This window comes from Arachis hypogaea, chromosome 1 (assembly GCF_003086295.3).
Source record: "Arachis hypogaea cultivar Tifrunner chromosome 1, arahy.Tifrunner.gnm2.J5K5, whole genome shotgun sequence".
NCBI lineage: Eukaryota > Viridiplantae > Streptophyta > Magnoliopsida > Fabales > Fabaceae > Arachis > Arachis hypogaea.
Genome location: NC_092036.1, coordinates 105,187,792 through 105,212,486, shown reverse-complemented (window position 1 = coordinate 105,212,486; position 24,695 = coordinate 105,187,792). Strand labels below are relative to the sequence as shown.

At 32.7% G+C, this 24,695-nt stretch overlaps 3 protein-coding genes and 2 long non-coding RNA genes across 13 annotated transcripts; 1 reads left to right on the top strand and 4 right to left on the bottom strand.

Moving 5' to 3' along the window:
• Window positions 1–491: 491 nt before the first annotated feature.
• On the bottom strand, window positions 492–4,234 carry LOC112706835 (uncharacterized). 8 transcript variants are annotated; one of them, XR_011869255.1, is made up of 9 exons: window positions 3,967–4,234; window positions 3,802–3,874; window positions 3,619–3,701; window positions 2,878–2,967; window positions 2,021–2,089; window positions 1,840–1,942; window positions 1,602–1,718; window positions 1,376–1,434; window positions 492–1,089 (listed from the first exon to the last, which is right to left on the bottom strand). It is a non-coding gene; the product is annotated as an uncharacterized lncRNA (long non-coding RNA). The 8 variants fall into 8 exon arrangements; XR_011869252.1 differs by having other exon boundaries at window positions 1,272–1,434; window positions 3,802–3,857; window positions 3,967–4,227; XR_011869250.1 differs by having other exon boundaries at window positions 3,802–3,857; window positions 3,967–4,227.
• Window positions 4,235–5,145: 911 nt separating this feature from the next.
• Window positions 5,146–8,926, top strand: LOC112706805 (2-C-methyl-D-erythritol 4-phosphate cytidylyltransferase, chloroplastic). The gene is made up of 13 exons (XM_072210732.1): window positions 5,146–5,305; window positions 5,431–5,583; window positions 5,663–5,754; window positions 5,834–5,905; window positions 5,989–6,044; window positions 6,277–6,356; window positions 6,442–6,525; window positions 6,713–6,789; window positions 7,205–7,273; window positions 7,722–7,790; window positions 7,889–7,935; window positions 8,266–8,356; window positions 8,465–8,926. The coding sequence occupies exons 2-13, from the start codon at window positions 5,460–5,462 to the stop codon at window positions 8,534–8,536; spliced, it is 933 nt and encodes a 310-aa protein (XP_072066833.1). The 5' UTR covers window positions 5,146–5,305; window positions 5,431–5,459; the 3' UTR covers window positions 8,537–8,926.
• On the bottom strand, window positions 8,468–11,561 carry LOC140172847 (CBL-interacting serine/threonine-protein kinase 20-like). 2 transcript variants are annotated; one of them, XM_072210707.1, is made up of 3 exons: window positions 9,979–11,561; window positions 9,259–9,426; window positions 8,468–8,606 (listed from the first exon to the last, which is right to left on the bottom strand). In XM_072210707.1, exons 1-2 carry the CDS (start codon window positions 11,245–11,247, stop codon window positions 9,409–9,411), a joined length of 1,287 nt encoding a protein of 428 aa, XP_072066808.1. In that variant the 5' UTR covers window positions 11,248–11,561; the 3' UTR covers window positions 8,468–8,606; window positions 9,259–9,408. The 2 variants fall into 2 exon arrangements, with proteins under 2 accessions (XP_072066808.1, XP_072066787.1); XM_072210686.1 differs by lacking the exon at window positions 8,468–8,606 and having other exon boundaries at window positions 9,288–9,426; window positions 9,828–11,561.
• A 582-nt stretch (window positions 11,562–12,143) lies between these two features.
• On the bottom strand, window positions 12,144–12,575 carry LOC112706786 (uncharacterized). Its single transcript, XR_011869249.1, has 2 exons — window positions 12,455–12,575; window positions 12,144–12,382 (listed from the first exon to the last, which is right to left on the bottom strand). It is a non-coding gene; the product is annotated as an uncharacterized lncRNA (long non-coding RNA).
• Window positions 12,576–12,659: 84 nt separating this feature from the next.
• On the bottom strand, window positions 12,660–16,813 carry LOC112706809 (PHD finger protein Alfin1). Its single transcript, XM_025758308.3, has 5 exons — window positions 16,094–16,813; window positions 15,975–16,007; window positions 14,563–14,791; window positions 13,237–13,366; window positions 12,660–13,138 (listed from the first exon to the last, which is right to left on the bottom strand). The coding sequence occupies exons 1-5, from the start codon at window positions 16,188–16,190 to the stop codon at window positions 12,866–12,868; spliced, it is 762 nt and encodes a 253-aa protein (XP_025614093.1). The 5' UTR covers window positions 16,191–16,813; the 3' UTR covers window positions 12,660–12,865.
• Window positions 16,814–24,695: the final 7,882 nt, after the last annotated feature.

Here is a 24,695-nt window from a genome sequence, read left to right as displayed (position 1 = left end):
AATTGTGTCTATATTCTCTTTTGCTCATCATACAAAATTACCTCTGCGTTCTGTTTCAACTTTCAAAATACATGATGCATTTTAAATAATTAATTGAAGTTTCACAAAGTTAGAATGACTCTTGTTTGAAAAATTTAGTTTAAAAATTTGATTTGAGTCATATTTATAATATTATCGATTGAATACATTATTGATTTTATTAAGAAAACAAGAAAATAATAAGAATGATGATAAAGCAAAAATAATCTTCCGTCCGGGTTATAAAAATTCAAATCAAGTTTCTAAATGATTGAAGGAAAATAATGATGTTATTTTTAATTTTTTTAATGTCATCCCTGACATGATTTTTTTAACATTATCAAAATAGGTCATGTTCCTAAACAAAATAAGCTAATGTAGTGGTCAGTTTTAAACAAAGTGCTATAGAGGGGTTCTATGAGTCTATTCTTTCAAAGATGATCATTGCTACAAAATATAATGATACATACATATGGAGTAAAGAAATTTACAAGTCTCATTCATATATGATAATGTACTACTCTGTACAGAGCCCCAAACTAAAACAAACGATAGGGAAGCAAAAAGTTAAGAACAATAAGTGGAAACCTAAAATATGATGGGTGACTTTATCAACATTTTCTTCCAACACATATTTCACATAACCAAACCATTATCTCCAGCACAAGCAACATAGTTTAGTGTAGTCAGTTCTATTCAAAATCTATTATTTGTTGTACAACGGATTTCAGCTTCAAAAGGCATTTGAGTAGTCAAAGGTGAATTCCCCATGTAAGCACATCTGGTTCTGCATGTAGACATAAACATTTAAGTTCCGATTCACTTGCCCCTGGCCACGTATCTGCGAAAATGGAAATCCATTTTGCATATCTTGTGAGTCATGACTGACAGGGCCGTTTCGGTTCAGGCTGATGTTCCGACTTCTGACCTATCCACGTTATCACATCTTCTGATAAACTGGTCAAGAGTTCTCTGCCTTAAAGGGCTATGCTCAATAGTAGTATGCTTTGCAGGGCTACTCAATGGCTGATTATTTGGCACAACTAAGGTGTTCTCATGGCCATCTAACATCTGATTTTTCAATAACTAAAATTCAGAATGGTTTCTCAAAAACATCAAAAAGTAACTCTCAAATACTACTTGAGTATAAATCTTGACAAAATATGAATATAAACCAGAATGGAAACCTTGAAGCTAAGCATTATGTACATTTTGCATTACATGTGATAGTTCAAGAAGATGTAGAAATGTACCTGCCCCACATTATCCAGTTTGAATTGCACCACATCCGTATGATGTAAAAATTTATATCATCAATGCATAATAAATGTTAAGTCAATGCTATACCAAAACCTACCATATGATGTCGTGAACAGTATCATTTGCCAACAATTAGTATATATTTACTGATGAGACCTGCAAACAAGAACTAACTAGTAAAAAAAACAGAAGAGCACATGTTGTCTTTGCTACTCAAAAATTTAGATGTGAGAGTTCTTTTCATTTGAGATTATCTGTTTTCTTAATGTTGTCATGCAACTAGTAACAACTCTCTCCTTTCTACTTAATGAGTGTGAGAATACCAGGCCAATTCTATGAGCACGATCTTTGACCTGAATCAGGTCACCTGGAGTCCAGGATTGTTCTGCAAAGCTTGCAGCAGTTAAAGTTAATCCAACTCCCCCAGCTTTAATGGATAGCTGCATGATAACGTGTCACATGAAATCATTATCTCAAGCACAAATACTAACCCATACAACAGAAAAGATGCTTATAACGGAAACACATGGAAGAAATGCACAACGAAAAATACCACCATACCACAGCCGCTTTGATATAATCCTTTTCCTAAAAATCTAACCAATTGTTGCCTTCATGCACCGGGTGTACCTCCATCAATTCGGATGCAACCCCCTTTTTTCTTCTGGAAAATTTCAACAGTTTTTTAAGTGTCTATAATTTCCAATATAAAAAAAAATGAGTAAAATTGAAATGGTCTTACAAGAAGGCACTCATGTATCGCATCTATCATTGGCTGATAGTGCGCAAATATAAGAAACTTGCAACCTGCCTGCAGTGATCACAACATATTACACGTGATAACCACCACTAGCCCATATGAAATAGAAAGATGGAAGCAAGAGACAAAAAAAATTGAAGCAATCAAACTTTCAAATTAAGCATACACAATGTAAGAATTAATATAGTCTAGTTTACAGTTCGTGTTTGTTTTGGTCACCACTCAGACCAGCCAACGTTGACACCAATAATAATTGTGGCATACGTATTAAAATGTCATATGCTGACATTTTCACTACACTGTTCGGCCAATTTAATTCATTCAACTTATGGTCCTACATTAAGGGGCACCGACTGCAATAAAAGCAATAAGAAAAGACCAATTTAACCAACATTGAACATATTTTAAACTATTGGATGACAGAAAACCATGCATCATGCAAGCACACCAATCAAAGGAGATGGGTGAGAAACTAGAGAAGTTGAGACCCTAACTTGACTTTCTTATAGTACATACAGCTGCAGTCACTAATTCTTTATTGACATTTTATTGCTTTGAAGCAGTGGAGGGGAGCAATGCCTCAATGACAGTTCTGAGATATTCAAGAACAGCAGGAATCTTGGCATCTGCGGAATTAGTATATATCTAGAATCGAATATATCATGATTTAGTTTTGATCATATACCAGTCAAAATGATTTAAACTACTCCAATATTGGCCAAGGCCTAAGAAAATGTTGCAGTAAAAACTATAGACCTATCATAGTTCTAGGTAATAAGAAAAACTTCCAAACAAATTGTACAAGTCAAGATTATGTTCAGGGCTTCTTCCATGCAAACCTTGCTAATCAGATTCTTTTGAGTAAATTTAAGAGATTCAGACTCATCTTTTGATTTGGAAGACTTACTTTTGGCTTTTACCACTTCCAACTGCAGTATAAAAAAAAGAAACTAATATTGATTAGATTTTATCACCTCAATGCAACCAAAGATGGAGAGCACATATTACCATTTCCAAGTCAAATAACCTAATTTTAGAAAGAAAACTTACCACAATCTTACCAATAAAAATTGGTGAGCAAATTTTCGAACCATTTTCAAAGTGAAAGTTTTCGTAAAATACTCATAATCTAAACAACAATCACATAGTTCAAATAAATGAAATCCACAATTCACTTTCTTGAATATCAATAGCCCTTAAAATGTAAATAGAAAATAATTTTATATGCCCAAAATAAGCATGTTGTCAAGACATACAAGAATTCTGTTCCATAACTAGCTCAAACATAAATAACCAGAATTGCATGATGCTATACTAGTCTCGAGATATAGATGCAAAACAAAAATATGGATGGAATAATGCCAAAGTGACAAAGCACAAGGACCATCAACATGGAAAAATATGTACTGCGAAACAAAAATTTACTTTGCTATAACAGCTACTATATGGATGGAATCCCAAACTCTTGACCAGCTTCCCCCCAAAGAAATTATATAAGCCAAGCTCAATTCTCATTAAGATATAAAATAATAACATCAGTTTCCCAATTAAAAAGAAAATGAAAATACAAGAATTATTACCTAAACTTTATAATTAGATATTTTTCCTAGAACCTTCTCTGCTTCTGACAAGGAAGAAAGCAGGAACATCCATAACCTACAGACTGAAAAATTTTCAAAAAACTAAGCCCTCAAAACAGCCAATCCAGAAAACCGTGCTAGGATGAACACACGCACTTATTGCTGGAGGAGAGACAGAGATACCTTTCTTTTGCATTCCAAGAAGATCTAGGGATTCTCCGAAAAGCAGAAATTATTACCTGCCATGAAACATAGCCTATAAAGCATGAGTATGCAGGAACTTGTTCAAGTCCAAAGACATAGCCCCTAATTGTGGAAAATTCAAATTTTTCAATAGAAATATAATACTCTTGATGAAGTTAGCATGTGAATCCTGGTCATATTGGAATTTCGCTGCAACATGCCCGCTGGAATGAAGAAAAAGTTTGACAGAAAACTTCGGCAGTTCTTTAGAAGGCTCATCTGGTTACATATAAAGCCAAAATCAAAGCAAGTGTTAATAGATCAACTAGTGATATTTCAAAAACCAGAAGAAATTACATCTAAGTTTATAACTTTTTTTTTTTGTGATGGAAGATAAATAGAATTAGAGACAAGTAATACAGCCATAAACAATTGTTCGTTCCGATTTCTATTTATGAAAACTTTTTTTAAAAAAAAAATCAGGGGTGAGCACAGATCTGTTTGGTTTGGGTTTATGGTAAAATTAGAATCGAACTGATCAAAATATAATTGAATCGGTTTGGATTGAATTTGTATTTTTTTTGTACATGTATTCGAACCAAATCAAACCGATTAAGAACGGATTGGTTCGATTCGGATAATTGGGTATCCGGTGACTTTAAAATTCATAAAAAAATTAAATTTTTATCTTAAAAATTCAACAAGTAAAATAAGCATGTAACATCAATAGAAATAATCCAAACATGTTAAACACCAAATACATTAAAAATTAAACTCATTAAAATCCAAACATATTAATAATGAATAATCAATATCTAATGAAAAAAGTCATATATATTTTTTTTTTTATTTAATTAATATATGATCGGATTCGTGGATTGGTTGGATTGGTTCGGGTTTTGCACCCCCAAAATCGATATCTATATCAATCACTAACAAAAGTCATCAATTTAGTTCGGATTGGATTTGATTACCCGTTAATTACAAAACCAATTTAATCAGTTCAATTTAGTTCGTACGGATAATTAAGTACCCGCTACCGTGCTCACCCTAGAAAAAATGGTGAATCCGATTTTATATTTTCAATTTTTTTTACTTTTTAAAAGTAGAAATTAGTGTATTCGATTTGATCAAATTAAAAAATTTAGACGTCTGATTTGTTCCTTTCTTCAAATTACCAACATAAAAATTACTTTCCGCCTAATTCAACACAAGAAACCAACTTGGACCAAATTGATCCTACCATAATTGACTTGTACAGGTAATATGGGTCCCACAATCACAGAGTGCACCAATCAGCTTCATCCAACTCAGTTCATCGCCTATGAAAAATAAAGTTTCTTTGGCCAAAAATGAAATTACCAAAAAAAATCCACCGTGTTACTAGTAGTCGTCTACTCTGCATCCTGTCTGAGTCTCTCGGTCTCTCCGCTGTCTTCTGCTGTCGCCGGAGCTCATCGGTGCGGCTCGCTGCTGTTCTGGTTCTGCCATTGCGTCATTTCAGGTAGGCCTCCTCTCAACTTCAATTCATTGCTATTCAACTTGAATTGCTCATGGTTGTTCTGCTTTTGCTATGATATCATATACATATACTGTTAAGTATTAAGTATTGAATTGTTTGTGGACCAGGCGAGGCAGTTATTGTTTTGAGAATTGAGATGGCGGTGGTTCAGTTTCAAGCTACTATGTGTCTGAATCGTCCCCTTGGCTGTTCTGATGGGCGTCTATGTTTTGCAAGACCTCGTCATTTCCTTCCCCAGAGGTCCTCCTTCCCAAATGCAGGCAAGTAAAAAGTCAACGCCTTTTCAATTTTCTTTCCTTGCCATTTGCCAATCAACTCATTGTTTCTTTGTGTTGTCAGCGCTTCAAATTTCCACTTCAAGGATAAATGCTTCCATTGCTAAATCAACCGTTACTCTCTGCTCTACCCAATCCCAATCCCAAACTCCCCAAGTAAGCTACTTACAAATCCTTACAATTTCATATCATATCATATCAATCCTTCAAATTCTCTCTGTCTGTTGTTGTGCAGGAGTCGTCTATTGTTAAAGAAAAAAGTGTCTCTGTTGTCCTACTCGCTGGAGGCCAGGGGAAGAGGATGGGTGTCAGTTTTCTTTCCTCTTGTTATGTATTTCAAACAATTTCCTCTCACACTCACCCATTCATCTTTCTTATGGATCCAAATAGGCTAGCATGCCCAAGCAGTATCTTCCACTTCTAGGTCAACCAATTGCACTCTATAGGTAACATCTCAGTTATAATATAGTATCGAAACTTATCCTAATCTTAATGTTGGACCACCTATTGATGTTCAGTATGATATTATTGATGCTAAGACCATGATTTCAAGAGACATAATTGGCACTCTATTGATTTTGTTTGGCCTTTGTATCCTCTTATGCTTTATAGTCTGTTTCATTCATTCATTTATTCATTTACAATATGACTTGATATATATATGTCAATCCTTTGTAGTTTCTACACTTTCTCACGCATGGTTGAAGTGAAAGAAATCATTGTCGTTTGTGATCCTTCATACAAGGACATTTTTGAAGGTTTCTTCCCTTCCTCCTTAGCTTAAGTTCTGTAAAACCATATATTTGTGTCTTGGTTACTAATAATTCTTTTCTTTTCCCTCAGATGCGAAAGTGAATGACAAAGTAGAACTTAAATTTGCACTTCCTGGAAAAGAAAGACAGGATTCTGTCTACAATGGGCTGCAGGAATGTGCAGTTTATTTTTCATTCTTCTGTTTATTTATTTAAGGGGGGAGAGTGGGTTTAAATATTAATGATTATAATTTTCACCCTATCATGGTTTATTTCTTAGCTTTTCTTTCCAAAGAATGATAAGTAGGTCGGAGTGGAATACTAAAATTCTTAATATCTAGATATCCTTTTCCTTCTGCAGGCTGTTGATTCAAACTCGCAGCTTGTTTGCATTCATGATTCTGCAAGACCTCTGGTGTTATCAGAAGATGTGAAAAAGGTTTAGGCTGAATAAGTGTCTCTTGCACAAGATACTGCGTAAATTGCTTTTGATTTCTCTTAAAAGTATCAATTCATATAGTTAGATTAGTCTTATGAGAGTGAGATAATGAAAGAATCCCTCTCTAATAGACAACAGTAATACAGTCTGGAAAAAAGTCGACCATATTTTTATATTAATTGTTACTGTCAGAGGTTGACATGAAATAGAGCTAGAAAGCTGTGTGCTTTACTGTTTTCACTGTTAAGGCTCTTCTACTGTAAAAATTAAATGACCTTGTTATGGGAGAGTTCTACTAAAAATGCTTGTGTTACATGGTGACATGTCTCTGCTGAGTTTGGTGCTATGTCTGTTTACAATTTAACTTAAAGGAATGCATAGACTACTCAGTACTCACTTGTAATGTGTTTTTTAGGTCCTTAAAGATGGATTGTTGAATGGGGCTGCCGTTCTTGGTGTCCCTGTGAAGGCCACAATCAAAGAGGTATTTTTTGTTGTTATTTTTTAGCAACTCAGTTTCCACAGTCATGTTTCATGTTACTTTTTGGGTCCATTTTTTTTATTTTCTTTTTAATTTTTTTAGAAAGCAAATCCTGATGGATAATTCACAAGCTTAATATTTAGTTTGCTACATTAAAATAAATTTGGTGCAAGTTGAAGTTAAGTTATTAGTGAGAGATTGAATTCAGTTATTTGTTCCCCTCAGTATTTTTTAAATGCTGCACTACTATGACATGTTTTTAGCCTCAGCTAACTGTTTATTTATACTTAATAGAAGCAGCATTATCTACAAGAAAGTGTGCATAACTGAATTTCTTCCAATTTATATTAATTTGTTTCATTATGTGATTAGGTACATAGTGCATCTATTATATTTCCTCCTCTAAAATGAATTTGGAAATACTGACGTTTGTCTGTGAATCCTTGTGCAGGCAAACAATGAATCATTTGTAGTTCGAACACTGGACAGAAAAACGCTATGGGAGATGCAGACCCCTCAGGTAAAAATTGTAAACAATAATATACTGTACTTCTATTTGGAAAAAAAGTTAAGAATTGGGTAGTAGTTAATTGGTTTGATTGTTATCCATTTTTACAGATAATCAAGCCCGAGTTACTAAAGAAAGGATTTGAGCTTGTAAATAGGTAGTTTTTCATTCTTGTGCTTTATAATTTATATAGTTAGTTAGTACTTGCAAACATCAGGATATGTTTGGTATGGGAGTACAACTAGGGGTAAAACTTGCTTAATGAAATGCATTTGTAAAATTAGTAAATTATAGGAGAAGATTCATGAAATTCTACCCCTTATCTATACCCACACCAAATACACCCTAAAATGTACAGTTATTAAGAAAGGAAAAGGAAAATATACTGTCATCCTATAACATGGTTTGGTAGTTGATAAGAATCATGGCTGTATATAATAGAATCTTCTAACTGGTATGATTGTGCACCACGCCACCTTGTCTACAGGGAAGGTCTTGAGGTAACAGATGATGTATCCATTGTAGAACACTTGAAACATCCTGTTTATATCACCCAAGGATCTTATACCAATATCAAGGTAGGCATTCAGTCAAACTTGTCTCATAATTTTATGACGTTGTTAGCATTGAAGAATGAACTACAAAATGCATGAACTAATATGTAATTGGGAACTGTTGTTTTACAGGTGACAACGCCTGACGATTTGATATTAGCTGAGAGAATATTGAATTTACACTCTGCAGAAAAGTCCTCTTAAAAAGTTTTTGCCATCTGAGGAAAAATCATTCTCAAATGTATGTTGCTGAATTAGAATGCTTTTGGTCCTCCTGCAAGCAAAGAGAAATGTTGAACCGGCTTTGGTTAGGCAAATTCTTTTTTAATCTGATACCAACTTCATCGTCACCCAATTAATAAAGCACTCATGAGGGCATGACTCATGATCCAAAATGCAAAGGATTAAAGTTTATTTGTTTATTTATATTTTTATCTTCCAATAAATTGCTTGATTAAATAAAATCAATTTCCCAAGTTTTAGAAGCTTTTCATTACAAGAGGATGATAATTAACATTTCTCTAACTGTTAGTGTAGTTGTTGTATTATGACTTGGAGATATCAATATTCATATATCATTTCATTCTTAGCTAAGTGGGAATACCACTGTACTAGCTTCCTAGTTCCTATTACTCTACACAATAAATTAGGCACCAGTGATGGTGACAGCTTGACAAAAGTCTTGTATACCCTCATTGGCCTCATATCTGTGTCTATCTAGTGAGATTGTAAATTAAGCATGTGATTTAGATACCCTCCTAACTAACTTTATTACTAATAGTATGGTATCCTACCAATAACGAGGATGGTTAGTGAGTTTAATTTCGACATTGGAAACATGGAGGAGTTGCAATTGGCATGTAGCATTTATATAACTGAATTAATTGTTTTGCAATGGCAGATAAGATCAGATCAGATTCACATACCGGGTAGAAATGGAAGTGGTTGGTTTGTATTTGCCATATAGTCCTTGAACAGTCAGTAACAATAGATGCCAGAATTTCGTGCTTATTATACATGTGAGTATAAAATCAATGAGCAAGGTTAAATTTCTTTGTTGCTAGCCTTGAAGTTGTTTATATTTGTAACAATACCTGCAAGGATCATTACACTTAAGTCTCTTAGAATGTCAGGGAAGCAGGGATTCAACTCTAAATTACTTGGTCCAATAGGCCATTGACATTTAGTATTGATACAAGTCAAATGCTAAAATCCTTAGGTAAAGTGGTGTCTTATGATATCACCAAACTTGTTCAAAGGTACAATCATATCAGCTGAATAGAACTAATAAGTAATAACCACTAACATAAGAGTATTTTAAATAATGCTGGAAAAAAGTTTAAATCGTCTCTCAAAACTTTGTTTCTTATATTTTGTGTATTAGACTTTATAGAGGGAAAAGTAATTTATGAAAGGCAGAACATTGAAAGGAAAAAAAAAAAAAAGAAACAACTATGTAGTGAATTGACATTTGGATTAGAATGCATGGAAGCACCTTGAATCCAAGTAGAGTGCTATATGCTACTATAATTATTAATTGGTTATTGGTGGTTGTGACATCCTTGCCAAGCCAAAACAATTTCATCAAGGAAAGGCTTAAGATGGTGCTCCAAGAATGTGGTGTATTCCAATGAGTCCCCAAGTACCTTGTTGATCTCAACAACATGAAAGGAGTCTGTAACTTGAAAAATTTCTGTATCTATGCTGAGTTGGCTGGTTCCCTTTGTATTTCTTTTTTCCAACCTAACAACTCCATTATTCCTCATCACCTTGAAACTATTATCCATCTGTCCTATCTCCTCCAGCTTTGATGCAATCACTGCCGGTGGCATTCTTGTTATAAACATTGCATGTTGTTTCTGACTGTTATCTTTCTCAAACAAGCCAGAGAGATCAAACCCTGAGGAAAGTGCTATGATATCAAACGCATTGAAGCGATACAGCTTCATGGGAACTACTACTTCTTCATCGTCTTCTCCTGAGTAGGAGAAGGAGGAGGAGGAGGAGTAGGTAAATGCAAATGCAGCCTCAACATCGGAGCTACAGTCATCACCACCCCATCTTGGGGACAAAGGTGGGAGATGGGATAATGCATTGTGCTCATACCCCTTTTGGAACCATCTACTCTCCATGATTCTGGGAATAGTAACTCTGGTTATTGGATTAGGATCAAGAATCCTGTAGAGAAGCCTTTTAGCATCAACAGGGAACCATTGAGGGCACTTGAAATCTGCTTTGGCAATCTTTCTATACATTTCAATGAGATTCTTATCCCGGAAAGGAAGATATCCAGCCAACAGAACATAAAGAATCACGCCACAAGACCAAATATCTGCCTTGGCTCCGTCGTAGCCTTTCTTCCTAATCACCTCTGGAGCCACATAGGCCGGAGTTCCACAAGTTGTGTGAAGAAGGCCGTCACTCTTTCTGCTCTCTGTCAAGGCGCTCAAGCCGAAGTCTGTGACCTTGAGGTTCCCATTTTCGTCCAAGAGAAGGTTCTCCGGCTTGAGGTCGCGGTGATACACTCCTCTGCTGTGGCAAAGATCAATGGCATCCATCAATTGCTGGAAATATTTTCTGGCCAGGTCTTCTTTCAACCTCCCTAGGGACACCTTGTCAAAAAGCTCACCACCTTTGACATATTCCATCACAAAGCATATCTTGGTCTTGCTTGCCATCACCTCGTAGAGATGCACAATGTTGGGGTGCCTCACGAGCCGCATCACCGAGATTTCACGCTTGATTTGCTCAGCCATGCCAAACTTCATCACCATATCCTTGTTAAGGACTTTGATGGCAACACTCTGCCCGGTCTTGAGGTTCCTTGCATGGTAAACTTTTGCAAAGTTTCCTTGCCCAAGCATACGCCCCACCTCATACCTTTTCATCAGAATGGTTCCTCCTCTGTCCTCCATTTTCTATTGGACAAAAGGAACCATGCATAAGAGAAAAGGAAATTGTTCAGGGAGGGATAACATGACATGCCCGCATGCCATTTGGAATTGGCAAGGGTTGGGGTTGAGGTTCAGATTGAGCCTCATAACGCATATAAATTGCCCCCTTTTTGCGGAGGAATCAAGATTCCAATGAGTGGGGATCTTGTGTAAAAATAGTGATGCTAACATTGATATTATTAAGCATCTCGAAATCGGATACCCTTCACTTCTTTCTTATCCCTTTTGTTGACTCCGTCTCTAAATATAGCAAAATAAATTAGGATACGGCTATTATAGTATTATTGCTTGTCATATGATGCTGCCATCCTATGCATGCAGTTTTGAGACATGACACAATTTATTAATTTAGTAAGAGATCTCAGACTTGACTTTAGCATAGTTGCTCAATCAGCATAACGTATTAAGAGGGAGTTTGGAACAAAAGCTACTCACAGCACATTGGTTTCAGATTGATTGCACCTCTATGCGAAACTGTTTCTTACTGGCGTTCATCGCAGCCTATGGATCCATGTTAATAGGCGAATGGTCAGAGATTCAAAAACCAACCCACCTCCATTTATCATATTAAACAAAGTGGCCTCCTAACTCAACCTCTCTCTCTATTAGTCTATTCCATGTCCTTTGTGTAATAAGCTCTAAATTAATAAACAAGAAAATAAAACGACATTATTCATGTGCTCTTTGATTCATCCATCTGTTTCATTTCTATTTTTTTCCTTCCATCCCAAGTGCATCTCCTAAAGGCTGTTAAGAGCATAGTGGAGTTCTCCTTTAGATAAATAAATTATAATATAAATATTTTTTTTAATGGAAAGGAAAAGAAGGCTGCCACAGAAAGAGTCAACAAGCATATACGTCCTCAAGTAAACAGACTCTGATCACAATTTCCACCAATATTTTGTCTAAACTAGAAAACTAAAGTACTAAAACGGGGGTGAAGGGTAACTGAACAATTTCCCCATCATGCCAACGCAAAAGAACACTCTAGAAATGGTTCCCCATAACTAGTTGAATCAAAGCATGCCAAATGCAAGTGCTGGTGCCACCAGTTGGAATCTCCATGCTTCAGTTCCCGAAGGACTTCTTCAAGATCCTGCTAGAAAGAACCCTCACTTTTGGGGAAGAAAAGTGTTACGAAGGTGAAAAAAAATGGTTAGTACGCTACCTTGTTTTTCCCTTCTAAACCATGCTAGACTAGCAATAAATACTCAAATGGAGTGCACCTTGGATCCCATATACAGGGATAGCTTGGCCAAGAGCCTGTTCGAGTAGCACAGTCATTTTGGGGACTACTTATCTTGGGATCCAATCCCACTTTGGTTGCTTTACCACTTCGGCACCCACAAATATAAATGAAATATTCATTAAAATAAAAACAAGAAACTGCAGAACATATATAATATAACATCTTCTGTTGTCAATGACTACTAAAAGCCACAATTCCGAAGTAGATTAGACAGTAGGAATGAACACTAGCAAAACTTCAAATTCTGTCTGCTTAGTAATTCAAGTGCATGAACTAGAAAAGGCAACAATATTTTCACTTTCTAAACACTGGTCCAAATTTTGTGAATTCTCAAACTCTAGCCCTCTTGTTACTGCAACTTGGGCACTTGTATTGCTTGATGTGCTCAGCCTTGGCGGGAGTAATTTTAACACATTTGCCATGGAACCATCTCTCGCACATATCACAACAAATCCAGAATTCATCATTCCCATAATTATCGCCACAGGCACCACATGTCGCACCTTGTTCATCGTCATCTTCTTCCTCTTCTCCACTATCATCCTCTTCTTTCGGTGGTGCAGACATCTTCACTCCTTTGGCCTGATTCTCAGATTGACGGGACTGTTAGAAAAGCATCATTCAACAGGAAGACCTTAGTGACTTTTTCAGGCGGGCAGTGAAAAAAAAATATTTAGAACACTAAATTGAAATTTACATACCATCTTTCCACTTGATTTGCTTTTGTTACCATTGTTGTGAGCAGCTGGTTGATCCTTTGATTGCTTGGCACTTCCTGTAACAATTTCAAAGATAGTTGGCAGATCATTGATCATCTGGAAAAGCCTTTTCCTGAAAATATCCATTTGAACCACAATTATAAGAGAATATCCTCCTATCTGTAATATTATTTTCAAATGTCGAAACAACATTTAGAGAACTCTACAAAACTGTATGGAAATAGCCACTTTTACATTCTCTTAACCGAAATTATCAGCATACTTTACCACCTAATCCTTCAGTATTGTATTTGATCAGACTAATGTTTTTCTACTCATTTTAGATATTCAGTTGACTCATCATCAGGTACACAGTAAAAACTAAAAAGGGATTCAATGGGTGTGATTCAGATATACCCAAGATAAATGAACTGCAACCTAACTTTCCAAGACACATATAAATAAGATTGCAAGCATAAAAGATGAGTTTCACTGGCTAATGAACAATAGTATTCATTTGATTCCTCATTCTATAAGGGTCAGAACATATATACAGAGATTCATATTCAAACAAGAAAATAATGAAAGTTAGTTCTCAGGAAATAACCAATTGTATGAGACCAAACTCCAAAGCTTTCAAGCTTCATGATGAATGAGTTCAGAAGCTCATAAAATTCCGAGTTCCATGACATGACACAGAAAAACATAAAACAGTAAGTGGGAGAAAATTAGAGCATAAGAGCAGCAAGACCAACTCAGACAAAAACATAAAAGAAATTGTTTCAGATCCATTACAAATTATACAAGTCACTGTTACGTGTTATAAACGAAGAATTACCACCACCACCACCAAACCATACACCACAAAATTTTTAAAATCCCTATAGTATGAGGAAAGAAAATAAATTAGCAAAACAGGGCACACAACATAGATATATTATTTGATCATATAATTCCTCAAAGTAAACTCAATAAAAGGGATATTATCCCTAATTGATTCTTTTCATATCAATTTGGTCCGTAAAAGGACTTCAGGATGTCTAAGTTGCAGAATGATGTAACCACCCAGTGTAAATAGCTAAAATTACATGAACAAGAACACAAATTTAATATGTTACACAGACACACACAAAATGTAGATTAGCTCATATTATATATTCTAAAATATTGCATTTGCAGTATGTTCTTCCTGCAGAGGTTGAAGACTAATTAATCAAAATACACATAAATATGGGCACAGGGAAACTTCACTTCTCATATGGTTCAGTTTTCAAGTAAAACAGCAGAATTACAACTGTACCATCTGTGAGCACACTGTGAACAGATTACCTTTCATTCTTGCCAAATCCAAAGCGAGCACCAAAATAGAAAGCAACAGCAAGCAGCCATGAGTCACTGTGAACTGCAACTAGTGATAACCAATCCTTCTCTTGCATGCCATCTCTGGCAAAGTTGATACCTAATGCTGGCTCAGGAAGTTCAGGAGGCACTTCCTCAACAGGCAAATTCACTTCCCACGTTTCATTCGGAAATCCATATAGACACAAATTCTCCTTGTCTATAACAAAGCAACATAATGTTAAGAAAAACACACATTGCATATAATAAATATTTTTTGGTACATATGTAATGTTAATGTAATCGTTATTCTAGGTTCTACCTTCCTAATTGAGAAAATTGGACAACATATAGAACAGATTTATCTTTTTAACATTAGAAAATTTTAGTTTGCATTGTATGTATGCCATTTTGACATGGTTTCAAAGATCTGTTAAAATTAATGACTTTGTTCGCAAACTTGCAGTACCCTGTTCTTATTTTCAATCTTTAGTTGGTTCCCTACTAACGTCCAACATATAAGAGTCATAAAAAACTGACAATGAGGACCCTGTCAAGTTTAATGGACAGATATCCAATCATTTGACATGAAAAGTGAATTAGTGATTACTTAAACACCATTGGACGCATCAAAATTTACTCATCATTGATTGGACATTCATGCATGAGTGTCAACACTTATGAGATTTAATGGCCCATTATATATCTGATCTGCGAGGATGAAGATTAATAGGTGTGCATAGACACACAAAAATAAAAAAGAGAACAGGTCCCTCTCTCCTTCACATTCATGCATAAACCATTCAATGCATGCATAGTCCAGTGTGTTCATACAACATGCACAAGATGAACAAGCATTCAGGCAGAATGATCAAGGTAATCTAATTCTCAAATTTGTTTGAAACATAGTACTTTTTTTACTTTTAACTTTCCCGACAAGTTTTTTAACCCCTCCTCTTTGGCCCCTTAAGAGAAATTACCTAGCCCTACTATTTCATGAAGTGCACATGAATACGCAGTTCTTCATGGATAATAAACAGGAATATAAACAGTGCACATAAATATGCAATGCACAAGCGGCTAGCACATATGCAGTATAAGACAGGAAAATACCCCTATTCAGCTCTACCAGCAACAATCCTGAATGGTTTGAAAACGAATTATGGGTAGAGGGGGGAATCAAAAAGCGAAAACAAAGCACAGAATGCAACATAAACAAAGCGAGTAACGGTTCTTAAAACAACAAAATACAGTAGTTACAAGCCAGAAACCACAGAAGACGGCCTTCACTTGTGCTGTTCAAAGAACACTAAAAGTTGGCAAATTGAGAGGTGAAACTAGACAAAGTGTAGGAACTTATCAACATGAGAAAAAGAAAATAAGAAGGCATGAAAACAACCCACCAGGATCGCACTGCTGGTAGAACTTATCAACATCTGCAACAACAAAACAGAAAACCCCAAATTAACAATACAGTGAAACACACAATTCAATTATTTGAAAGAAGAGGAAGAAGAAGCACCAGTGGTTAGGGCTTTGATCAATCCAGCTCGCCTGCCCTTAAAGTCGCTGAAAACCTCCTCAACAGTTCTGGGTAGTGGGTGCGGTATCCCTTCCATTTTCTTCACAGCTCAACAAAAATTGGGGATTATAATTGAATTATGTGGTACCAATTCACAAATACGGAGCTCCACCTCGATAATCCGAAATTGAGGAGAGCACGATTGTGGATTAAATAGGGTTTTTGTTGTTTAGGGTTGGGTTGGAGAGTGCGTGGCAAGGCTAGGGTTTTGTGCTTCTTTTGTCTTTGTGTGTGGTGTTTTCCCCCCTTTTTGCTAATGCTACCCTTACCCTCTCCTCTTCAATCTTCTTAAAACAGATTAAATTTAGAAATAAAAAGAGGTCGTGATTATCCAAATTAATTATTAGGGGGAAGCATAGATAGAACAATAGTGACTGAAATGGAAGAAAAGCATAAACATTGCAGAGGCTGAGACTTATATAATCTATGTGCACTTTTTTTTTTCAATTTTTATTATTACTTATTTAGACTTAGAGAGAGAGAGAGAGAAAGAGAGAGAGAGAGGAGATTAAAAAGATGGGGTTGACAAGAAAAGGAAACCCGGGTCAGGTCAGGCTTCTGTGATGATATCACCTTTCCTTCCTCCTCCTCTTCGTAATTTATTTCAATGGATTTTAAATTCGCCATTTTCCATCTACATAAAGAATAAAATCTTTTGTCATTTTCATTTATTAGTTTTATCAATTTAATCATTCTTCCACATCTGTAATTACTAATTATAACATTCTTCAATTTTAATCTGCAACTTATTAATAATAAAAAATCTAAAATTTAACTATTTGCATTTACACAATATATATATAAAAATGTTAAGTAAAATTTATTTTTAACATCAATAATTTAAACTAACGAGAAGTTGCTTATAAAAATACATTTTCCTTAATTACTATTCTCAATATACAAGAATGGAAGAACTAACATGAGTTAATTAACGAGTGAATTTATTTATTCGTTTGAGTAAATATTAAAAATTTAAATTTAATTTTGTATATATAATAATTTATTAATTAAAAATAAATTTGTAAATTTATGATAGATTAATTTTTAATTTATTAATTTTTTTGTGTATATATAAATATATATACAATAATGCTAGGGAATTAAGATAGTTTCAGCAAAAAATTAGTCAAATGTCTCTCGGTGAATCAAAAATTTCTAAGTGGATAGTGTTTATATTAGGTATTAGGATGTTTCTTTTTTTGTAAATTGGATGGTTTTGAATCTGTTTTCTGATTTATCATGTTTTAGGTATTTGAAGAGAGAATGAGGGTAAAGAGACGGAAGTTAATTGAATCAATTTTCGTGATTCACGTTGCAATGATATATCTCCTCCTAATTTGAATGTGGTGAACTATTTGATAACCAATATTTTAAATCATAAATAAATAAAACTAATTACTATATTTATAATTAATTAAATTGTTTTATTTTTGGCTAATTTTGAGTTGGTTCTATATACTTTTTCATATACATAAAATAATAGAAGAAAAAGTTGTTAATAGTAAAACTGTTATTCTAATAAAAGCTACGAAGGTATGATTAGGAGATGTTTTTTGTGCAATTTGGATCGATTTTGAATTAAAAATTTATTCGATTTGAACATTAATTTTACTTACGGTGCAATTTAAATTGGATCGAATTTTTTAGAAAAATTCGATCCAATTTCAAGCAGTTTGGTTTGAATTGATTTTGCGATTTTATAAATTAAAAAATTAAATATACATAATAAGTCTCAACAATATCTTAAAAAATCAATAATAACATAACAATAGAAATAAAATTATAGAATAGTTAAAATAATAAATAAATCTCACTTAAACATAAAATATTTATTAAATAATAATAATAATAATATAAAATTATATAACAATTAAACATATTATAAGTAAAATTATAAATATAATAATAAAATAATAATATTATAGTATATTGTGTGGTTTGATTGGATTGGATCGGTTTTGCGAAATAGATCCAAAATTTCAATCCGATCCATACAGTTTGCAAAAATAGAATCTACTTAAATTTAAACTAGTACGATTTTAATCGGTTTTCGATTAGATTGAATTGGATAAGCAGTTTAATTTGGATCGGTTTAAATTTAAACATCTTTACATATGATAAGTTCTCATAGGTTATATTGGCTAATGAGCGTAAGCTCTGAAAAATTAGTAAATAATTATTTAATAAATTTATTATTATTTAAAAAAATAAATAAATTAAACCTTTTAAATTTAGAAAAATAAAAATATTTAAAATACGAATTTTGATACTAATTTAAAAAATTTTGGTCCAACCAAATCTAAACTAAACCCAAGGCCCAACATATAAATTATGAAACTCAACCTCCTTTCCGTATTCATTTGGGAATCACGCTTTTGGGAATCACGCTGAATAAAGAGAAGGGAGCTCAAAGAACCCTAACTTCATCGTTTCCAAAAATTTAATTCATCGTATCTCTTAATTCGGAGTTCAGATCGTCACACCGTTTGCGGTCACGCAACTACCGCATTGAGCTCTTCAAAATCATCCGAATAAAGTGGTAAGAAAGTTTCAATTTTTCACCCAGTATTCTTCTCTTAAGTTTCGAAATTTTGGGGTTTTGGTATTGAAAAATTGAATGATTTTGATGGTTTAGGTGAACTCTAGCAGTAAGTAATCACTGGGTTTCGTCTAATACACCTGTGGGTACGGTAAGAAACTGTTATACCTTTGTGAATTATTGGATTAGTGAGTCCTATGTTAATTTTTGTGATATTATATGAATTAGATTGAGTTTCATGTTGAATCGGAGTCCAATTGGTGGTTTAGAACGAAATTCTGGTGCTTGAGCTTGCAGAGTTGATATTTGGTAACTTGTGGAAGGGAGAATTTTAAGGTGTTGCGGATTTAGGGAGGAATCGGCTAAGATAGGTTTTGGTTTCTTATAGTTAATGTTTAATGTCACGTAAAAATTTAGGCTAGAAAAGCTTAAGATAGGAATGAACTAAATGAATTATTGATGGATTGTGTATATGATATATGATGTATGTATAAAGGATAAATGAATTTGTATGTGTTGGATTATGACTTTGATGAGTATAAAATAATGATGATTGTTGATGTGTTGAAGGTTGATGGTGGGTTTGTGAAATTGAATTGAATGGATTGGTTGAGAGATATGTGGTTTGATTTTGTAAACGATTTGCTATTAGAGTTGGCTAGTTTTGGAAAAAGATTTAATATTAGAATTGATTTGATTTTGAAATAATTTAATATTTGAAATGACTTGAATGATCGAAAGGTGTTTGGTTTGGTGGTTGGACCCTTGAAGGATGGTAGAAGTTTGAGTTTTAGAGGAGATGCTGTCAAAATTTCTATAAAAATTGAATATTTGATTTGAAGTGTTATCTTAAAAAAATAAAAAATAAAAAAGATTATTATGTGGCTTGTATATTTTGAGACTAATTGTTGACTTTCTGTCGTAAAATATGACCGAGCACTTTAACTCTCCGAATTTTTCCATGGGCATATATATATATATATATATATATATATATATATATATATATATAATTTGAGCTTAGGTTGTCTTACCTATGGATAAATTGAGTTTGAGATTTTTTCATGGATATTATTGAGCTTGGGATGCACGCATAGAGGGACTGTCCACGGTTAGCTATCAAGATATGTCGGGTTGGCTATATAACCGACAGATGAGACTCATTAGCCATAGAAGAGGCATACATCATATGCATTCGTATGTTTTGCTTGAGTGCGTATTGTTTTGGTTTGCTTAACTGCTTAACTCTGCTTATCTAGTACTTGTTCTACTTGTTGTAATTGTACCTCTATCTGTGTTTACTTTGTTTGATTGTGTGTGTATACTTCTGAGAGACCCTCTTGTGGCGGAGAAATGAATGAGAATTGTTCCACTGGTGATTCGAAAGGTTAGAGGAAACAGAAAGTGAAATGTTAAGTTAAGGTTAGATTAAAACCAGGTTGACAAAAGTTGCAGAGTTAGACTAGGACTGGGATCTTTTAGTTAGATCATCGATATTGTTGGTTTAAAATAAATTTTAAGATTAATCTGAATGTTGAAGTTCTAAGAATGCCTCTGCTTTTTCGAGACATTATATATTATCTATGCGGGCATTTTTACCATGTTGAGAACTCCTGGTTCTCATTCTATACATATATTGTTGTTTTTCAGATGCAGGTTTAGAAGCACCTCGTTGAGCATCTAGAGACCCTCCATGCAAGCAAAAAACTATCTTCTGAGCCTTTACTTTTGTGATTATATTGTATATATATGTACTTTCGTTCTCCTCTATATATAACTTGTATTTTATCCCTTTTAGAGGTTACTTTCGAAAAAACAGGTTTTTATTTAAGTTTTGGAAAAAAATTTGGATTTGTATATATATGTATATATACTCTAGCCGGCATTAGTTTCGCAAGTCGAGTTTGGAGTTTGATATCTGTATCTTTGGAATTCCAATCTATATATATGTGTTATCTTTTTTTTTATCTCGTTTATCTAGCTTACGCATAACTTTGCGAGTGTGATATGATTTCCTGTTTTCGCTTTTGTTTAGCTTATTTTTCAAAATTCCTAGATATGAATTCTTTTAACTATATTTATGTACGTGTTTTACTTTTAGAGGTCGTAATACCTCGCCACCTCTACATTACGACTTAAGCGTAAGACTCTATGTGATAAAGTGTTACAATGACTATATATACTGTTTGACATAAACAAAAGTAAAAGTTATAAACATAAAAGATACATAGATAGATACAAAGTGTTTTGAGCTACATCTTAAAATAATTTATGAATTTTCACTCGAGTTTTAAATTTATCTTAAATTTTTAATTGTCTTAATTTAAATATCATATTTTCACTTCGTAATTTACTTTAGTCCAACAAATATTTTCTGTTAATAATATATTAACATAACATACTGGCATGTAATGGGATGATAACATGTCAGTTAGTGATACAAAATATGTCGATATAAATAGTGGTGTCATATGCCATAAAACGATTTGTCCACCCATACACTCTATAGATTCATTTTTTCATAAGTGAGATTTGAATTCGAATGTAGTTATTTGGAATGCATATAAAAATGCCACTTTACACCAAGCTTTCAACCACAAAAGGACTAGCTTAAAACCCACATTGCTTGGCTTGTGGGCATTGGTAGGACTAGATTCTTACTTTTTCTTTCTTTATTATAAACCCAAAAAAGATCAAATCCAAAAGTAACTTAATTTAACCATAAAAACATTCACGGGCTTCTCTTCTCAAAGAGTTGCTACACACCCAGCCACCCACACTTTCTAATCTTAGTCTTTCACTCTTCCTCTCTAGTCGTCTTCTATACTTTCCCACCCTTCGATCCAGTCATCCCTCTAAATTAGTTGTTGCATTGCTAGTCGCGTTGCATCTGTTACTTTTTTTTTGTCTTCTAATAATGTCACTCAACTCCTTTACCTCAACTTTACATCCTACGTTATTTTTATTATTCTTCCTCGAAGTTATCTCTTGACTTTGCCTCTCAATCTATGTCGCTACTGTTCTATCTCAGAAGCATGTAGCTGCTCCATTACCTCTCAGACTCTGCCTCTCACCTCCCCTATCTACCACCCTATTCGTTGTTTTTTTGCATCAGACAATGTTGTTCTCATACATTTGCCCTCTTCTTAAGTTTTAATCTTTTTTTTTAAATCATGGCGGATTAGTTCGCCATCCCATCAAACAATACAAAAAGTAGAGGAGCGTTAAGAATTTTATTATAAAATAAATAAATAAAAAAAAAATAAATATAAAGAAGCACAAATAAATAACTTTAATATTAATATTCACCAATATAATTATCTCAATATAATAGAGATGATTTATAATATCTACTAATATATATAGTGACTTATTTGTAAAAGAGAGAAAGCGAAAGCGAGAAATAATATATGAAAAGGAGAGAAGTGATTTTCTTATTATTGATGTGTGTCATATGTCTCAAACACTACCTCTATTTATACTCGTACAAAATCTTCTTTTTCAAATTTTGAAAAGATGGTACCGTTTATATTAAAATTTTGTACCATCCAAGTAAACATAATTAAAGAAAAAATTGGTAGTCATTTATATTGTAACAAATTTTTACGTTGTTTATTTGACAAAATGGATGTGCCACTCTATCCTAGATCAATTATATTTTTTTATTTTATAAATTTAAAACTCTTAATATTTTTAAATTTATTTATTTGTTTTTTATTTTTCACATGTGGTTTAAATACAAAATTTTTATAGAATTTTTTAAGTTTTAAATTTTGATTATACATTTTTTATAATAAATTAATATTAATAACTTTGACGATATATAAATTTATTATTTCAATTATTATAAAATACTCGTTCTTTTCTATTTTGATCCAAAGCACGCATATTTTATAAAAAAATAAAAAATTTATTCAAGTCTTATTTAACTTATTAAGAATTATTATCATTAATTAATTAAAAAAATACTACTTATATAAAAATTATTAATTTTTTTAAAAAATAAATAAAGAGAAAAACTAAATTTATCTTTTATATAACATTAATATTGTTTTACTCTTCTTATCTTTCATATCTTTTAAATTCATCGTAAAAATCAAACCTTCGCACTTGAATTTATATATTGTTGGAATTTGAAAAGGGTGATTGGGTACTAAGTGCAAATACTTTGTTGAATTGTCGTGTATACGTATCGAATACACTTTGGATACGATATTATTGACATTCGTTCGATACGCGTGTCTGTATTCAATTGTGTTTTAATAAAAAATAAAAAAATTTTATTCGAATACGTTTAGACACATCTAAATACCATCACGTGTCAGCGTGTCCAATCTTATTCTTAACATACATTTTTAAAATAAATTTAGATATAGTATATATTATTATTTATTAAAATAAAAAATATTTTAAATACTTGATATAATTAAAATAAGACATTAAAAATAATTAAAAATTTTAATTTATATTTTAATATTAATAAAATATCAAAATATTATTATGATTTATCTAAAAAATACTTTATATTTTATATGTATGTATATTTTCGTATCGTATAAAATTTTAAAATTCACGTGTCAACGTATCCTGTGTCCGTACATCATAAATTATTAGACTTCTTTAGTAAAAAACCAAATAAATGAAATAAAAAAACGTTACACTACCTTTCGGCTTTCATCATCACCATTGGGTTATACAAAATTTGAGATCAGATTGTGCATTAAATAAATAAATAAAAATGTCTTTTATCTTAAATAAATGTGAAGCCAAAATTTACTAATTAATTTGCATATGTGGTACAAAAGATGAATTGAAAAAAAATGGTGCAATTTCGTGATTCACTGAATTATGATGTACTAACAATTCATCGAAAATATATTTGTTTTTCACAATATATCTCGTATTTTCACAATTCATCCCGGCAAATGTTTTCTTTAGAAATTTAAAAAAAATAAAAAGTATGAATTGCTTTTTAATTTAAAAAAAAATACAATTCGTCGAGCAAATCATCTTTCCAAAAATTAAAAAATTACAATTTGTCCATGACATTTTGTTAATTTTGAATTCGGCTCATATTTTCGTAAAACGAAAAGCTCCATTTTTAAGATTTCACACAGTTTTATACAAGTTAAAAGTGAGTCAAGCCACTTTATGAGCCAATTCGGGCTCAACTTGTTAATAACTCGATAAGCTGATGAGTTGAGTTTGAGCCTGAAATTGAACTCATAAATTAAATTAGTTGAGTTTGAATTTGGATAAACTCATCTCATTATACTCATCTCATTATCTCGTGAGCTGACTCAATTATATATATATATAAAATAATTAATACACATATCCTATATATATTTAGTTTTTACTTTTAATATTATATGTATACATATATTAATGTTCTTATTTAAAATTTTATAATTATCTTTTATATGATCTTGATATAGGACATAAATAAAAAATTCATAATTAATAGAAACACAATATATAAATTAATATTTTTTAATACAAATAAGTTATAATTTATTAATATAGAACTGTAGGTTATGTTTTCGTTATTTAAGCCATATCGTGAGCTCGAGTTGACTTGTGAGCTTTTGGTGAGCCAAACTTGAACTTAAGAAATAAGTTCGATTGTTAATAAGTTGAGCCGTGAGCCAAACTCAATTTTTGTGAGTCGAGCTTGAATTTGGTCTAACTCGACTCGCTTCCAACTCTAGTTTTATACCACAAAAAAATGTTTAGGCGCCAAATTTGTGTGTAAAGTAAAAATAGTAATATATATGGTGATTAAAATGTGGTGTTTATTTAGTAAAAAAAGTTAAAAATTAATATTTAATTTAAAATATATAAAAATAAATAATTTTTAAAATATCAAAGTTTACTATAGAAAATAAATTAGCCAAAATTTAGACAACAACTTATATACACCATAGAATTGGCATATATATATAAAAGCATTTAGCCATTTACACGTTTGACAACTCGGGCTAAGCATCAATAATTATCTGG

Bases quoted from the DNA above. Each gene is read 5' to 3' on its own strand.
- LOC112706805 (XM_072210732.1), top strand. From the start codon at position 5,460: ATGGCGGTGGTTCAGTTTCAAGCTACTATGTGTCTGAATCGTCCCCTT. The intron at 6,790-7,204 runs GTTTAGGCTGAA...TGTGTTTTTTAG, and splicing joins TATCAGAAGATGTGAAAAAG to GTCCTTAAAGATGGATTGTT. The intron at 8,357-8,464 runs GTAGGCATTCAG...GTTGTTTTACAG, and splicing joins GATCTTATACCAATATCAAG to GTGACAACGCCTGACGATTT.
- LOC112706809 (XM_025758308.3), bottom strand. From the start codon at position 16,190: ATGGAAGGGATACCGCACCCACTACCCAGAACTGTTGAGGAGGTTTTC. The intron at 16,008-16,093 runs GTGCTTCTTCTT...TTGTTGTTGCAG, and splicing joins GATCAAAGCCCTAACCACTG to ATGTTGATAAGTTCTACCAG. The intron at 13,367-14,562 runs GTAATCTGTTCA...GGATATTTTCAG, and splicing joins GGATTTGGCAAGAATGAAAG to GAAAAGGCTTTTCCAGATGA.
- LOC140172847 (XM_072210686.1), bottom strand. From the start codon at position 11,247: ATGGAGGACAGAGGAGGAACCATTCTGATGAAAAGGTATGAGGTGGGG.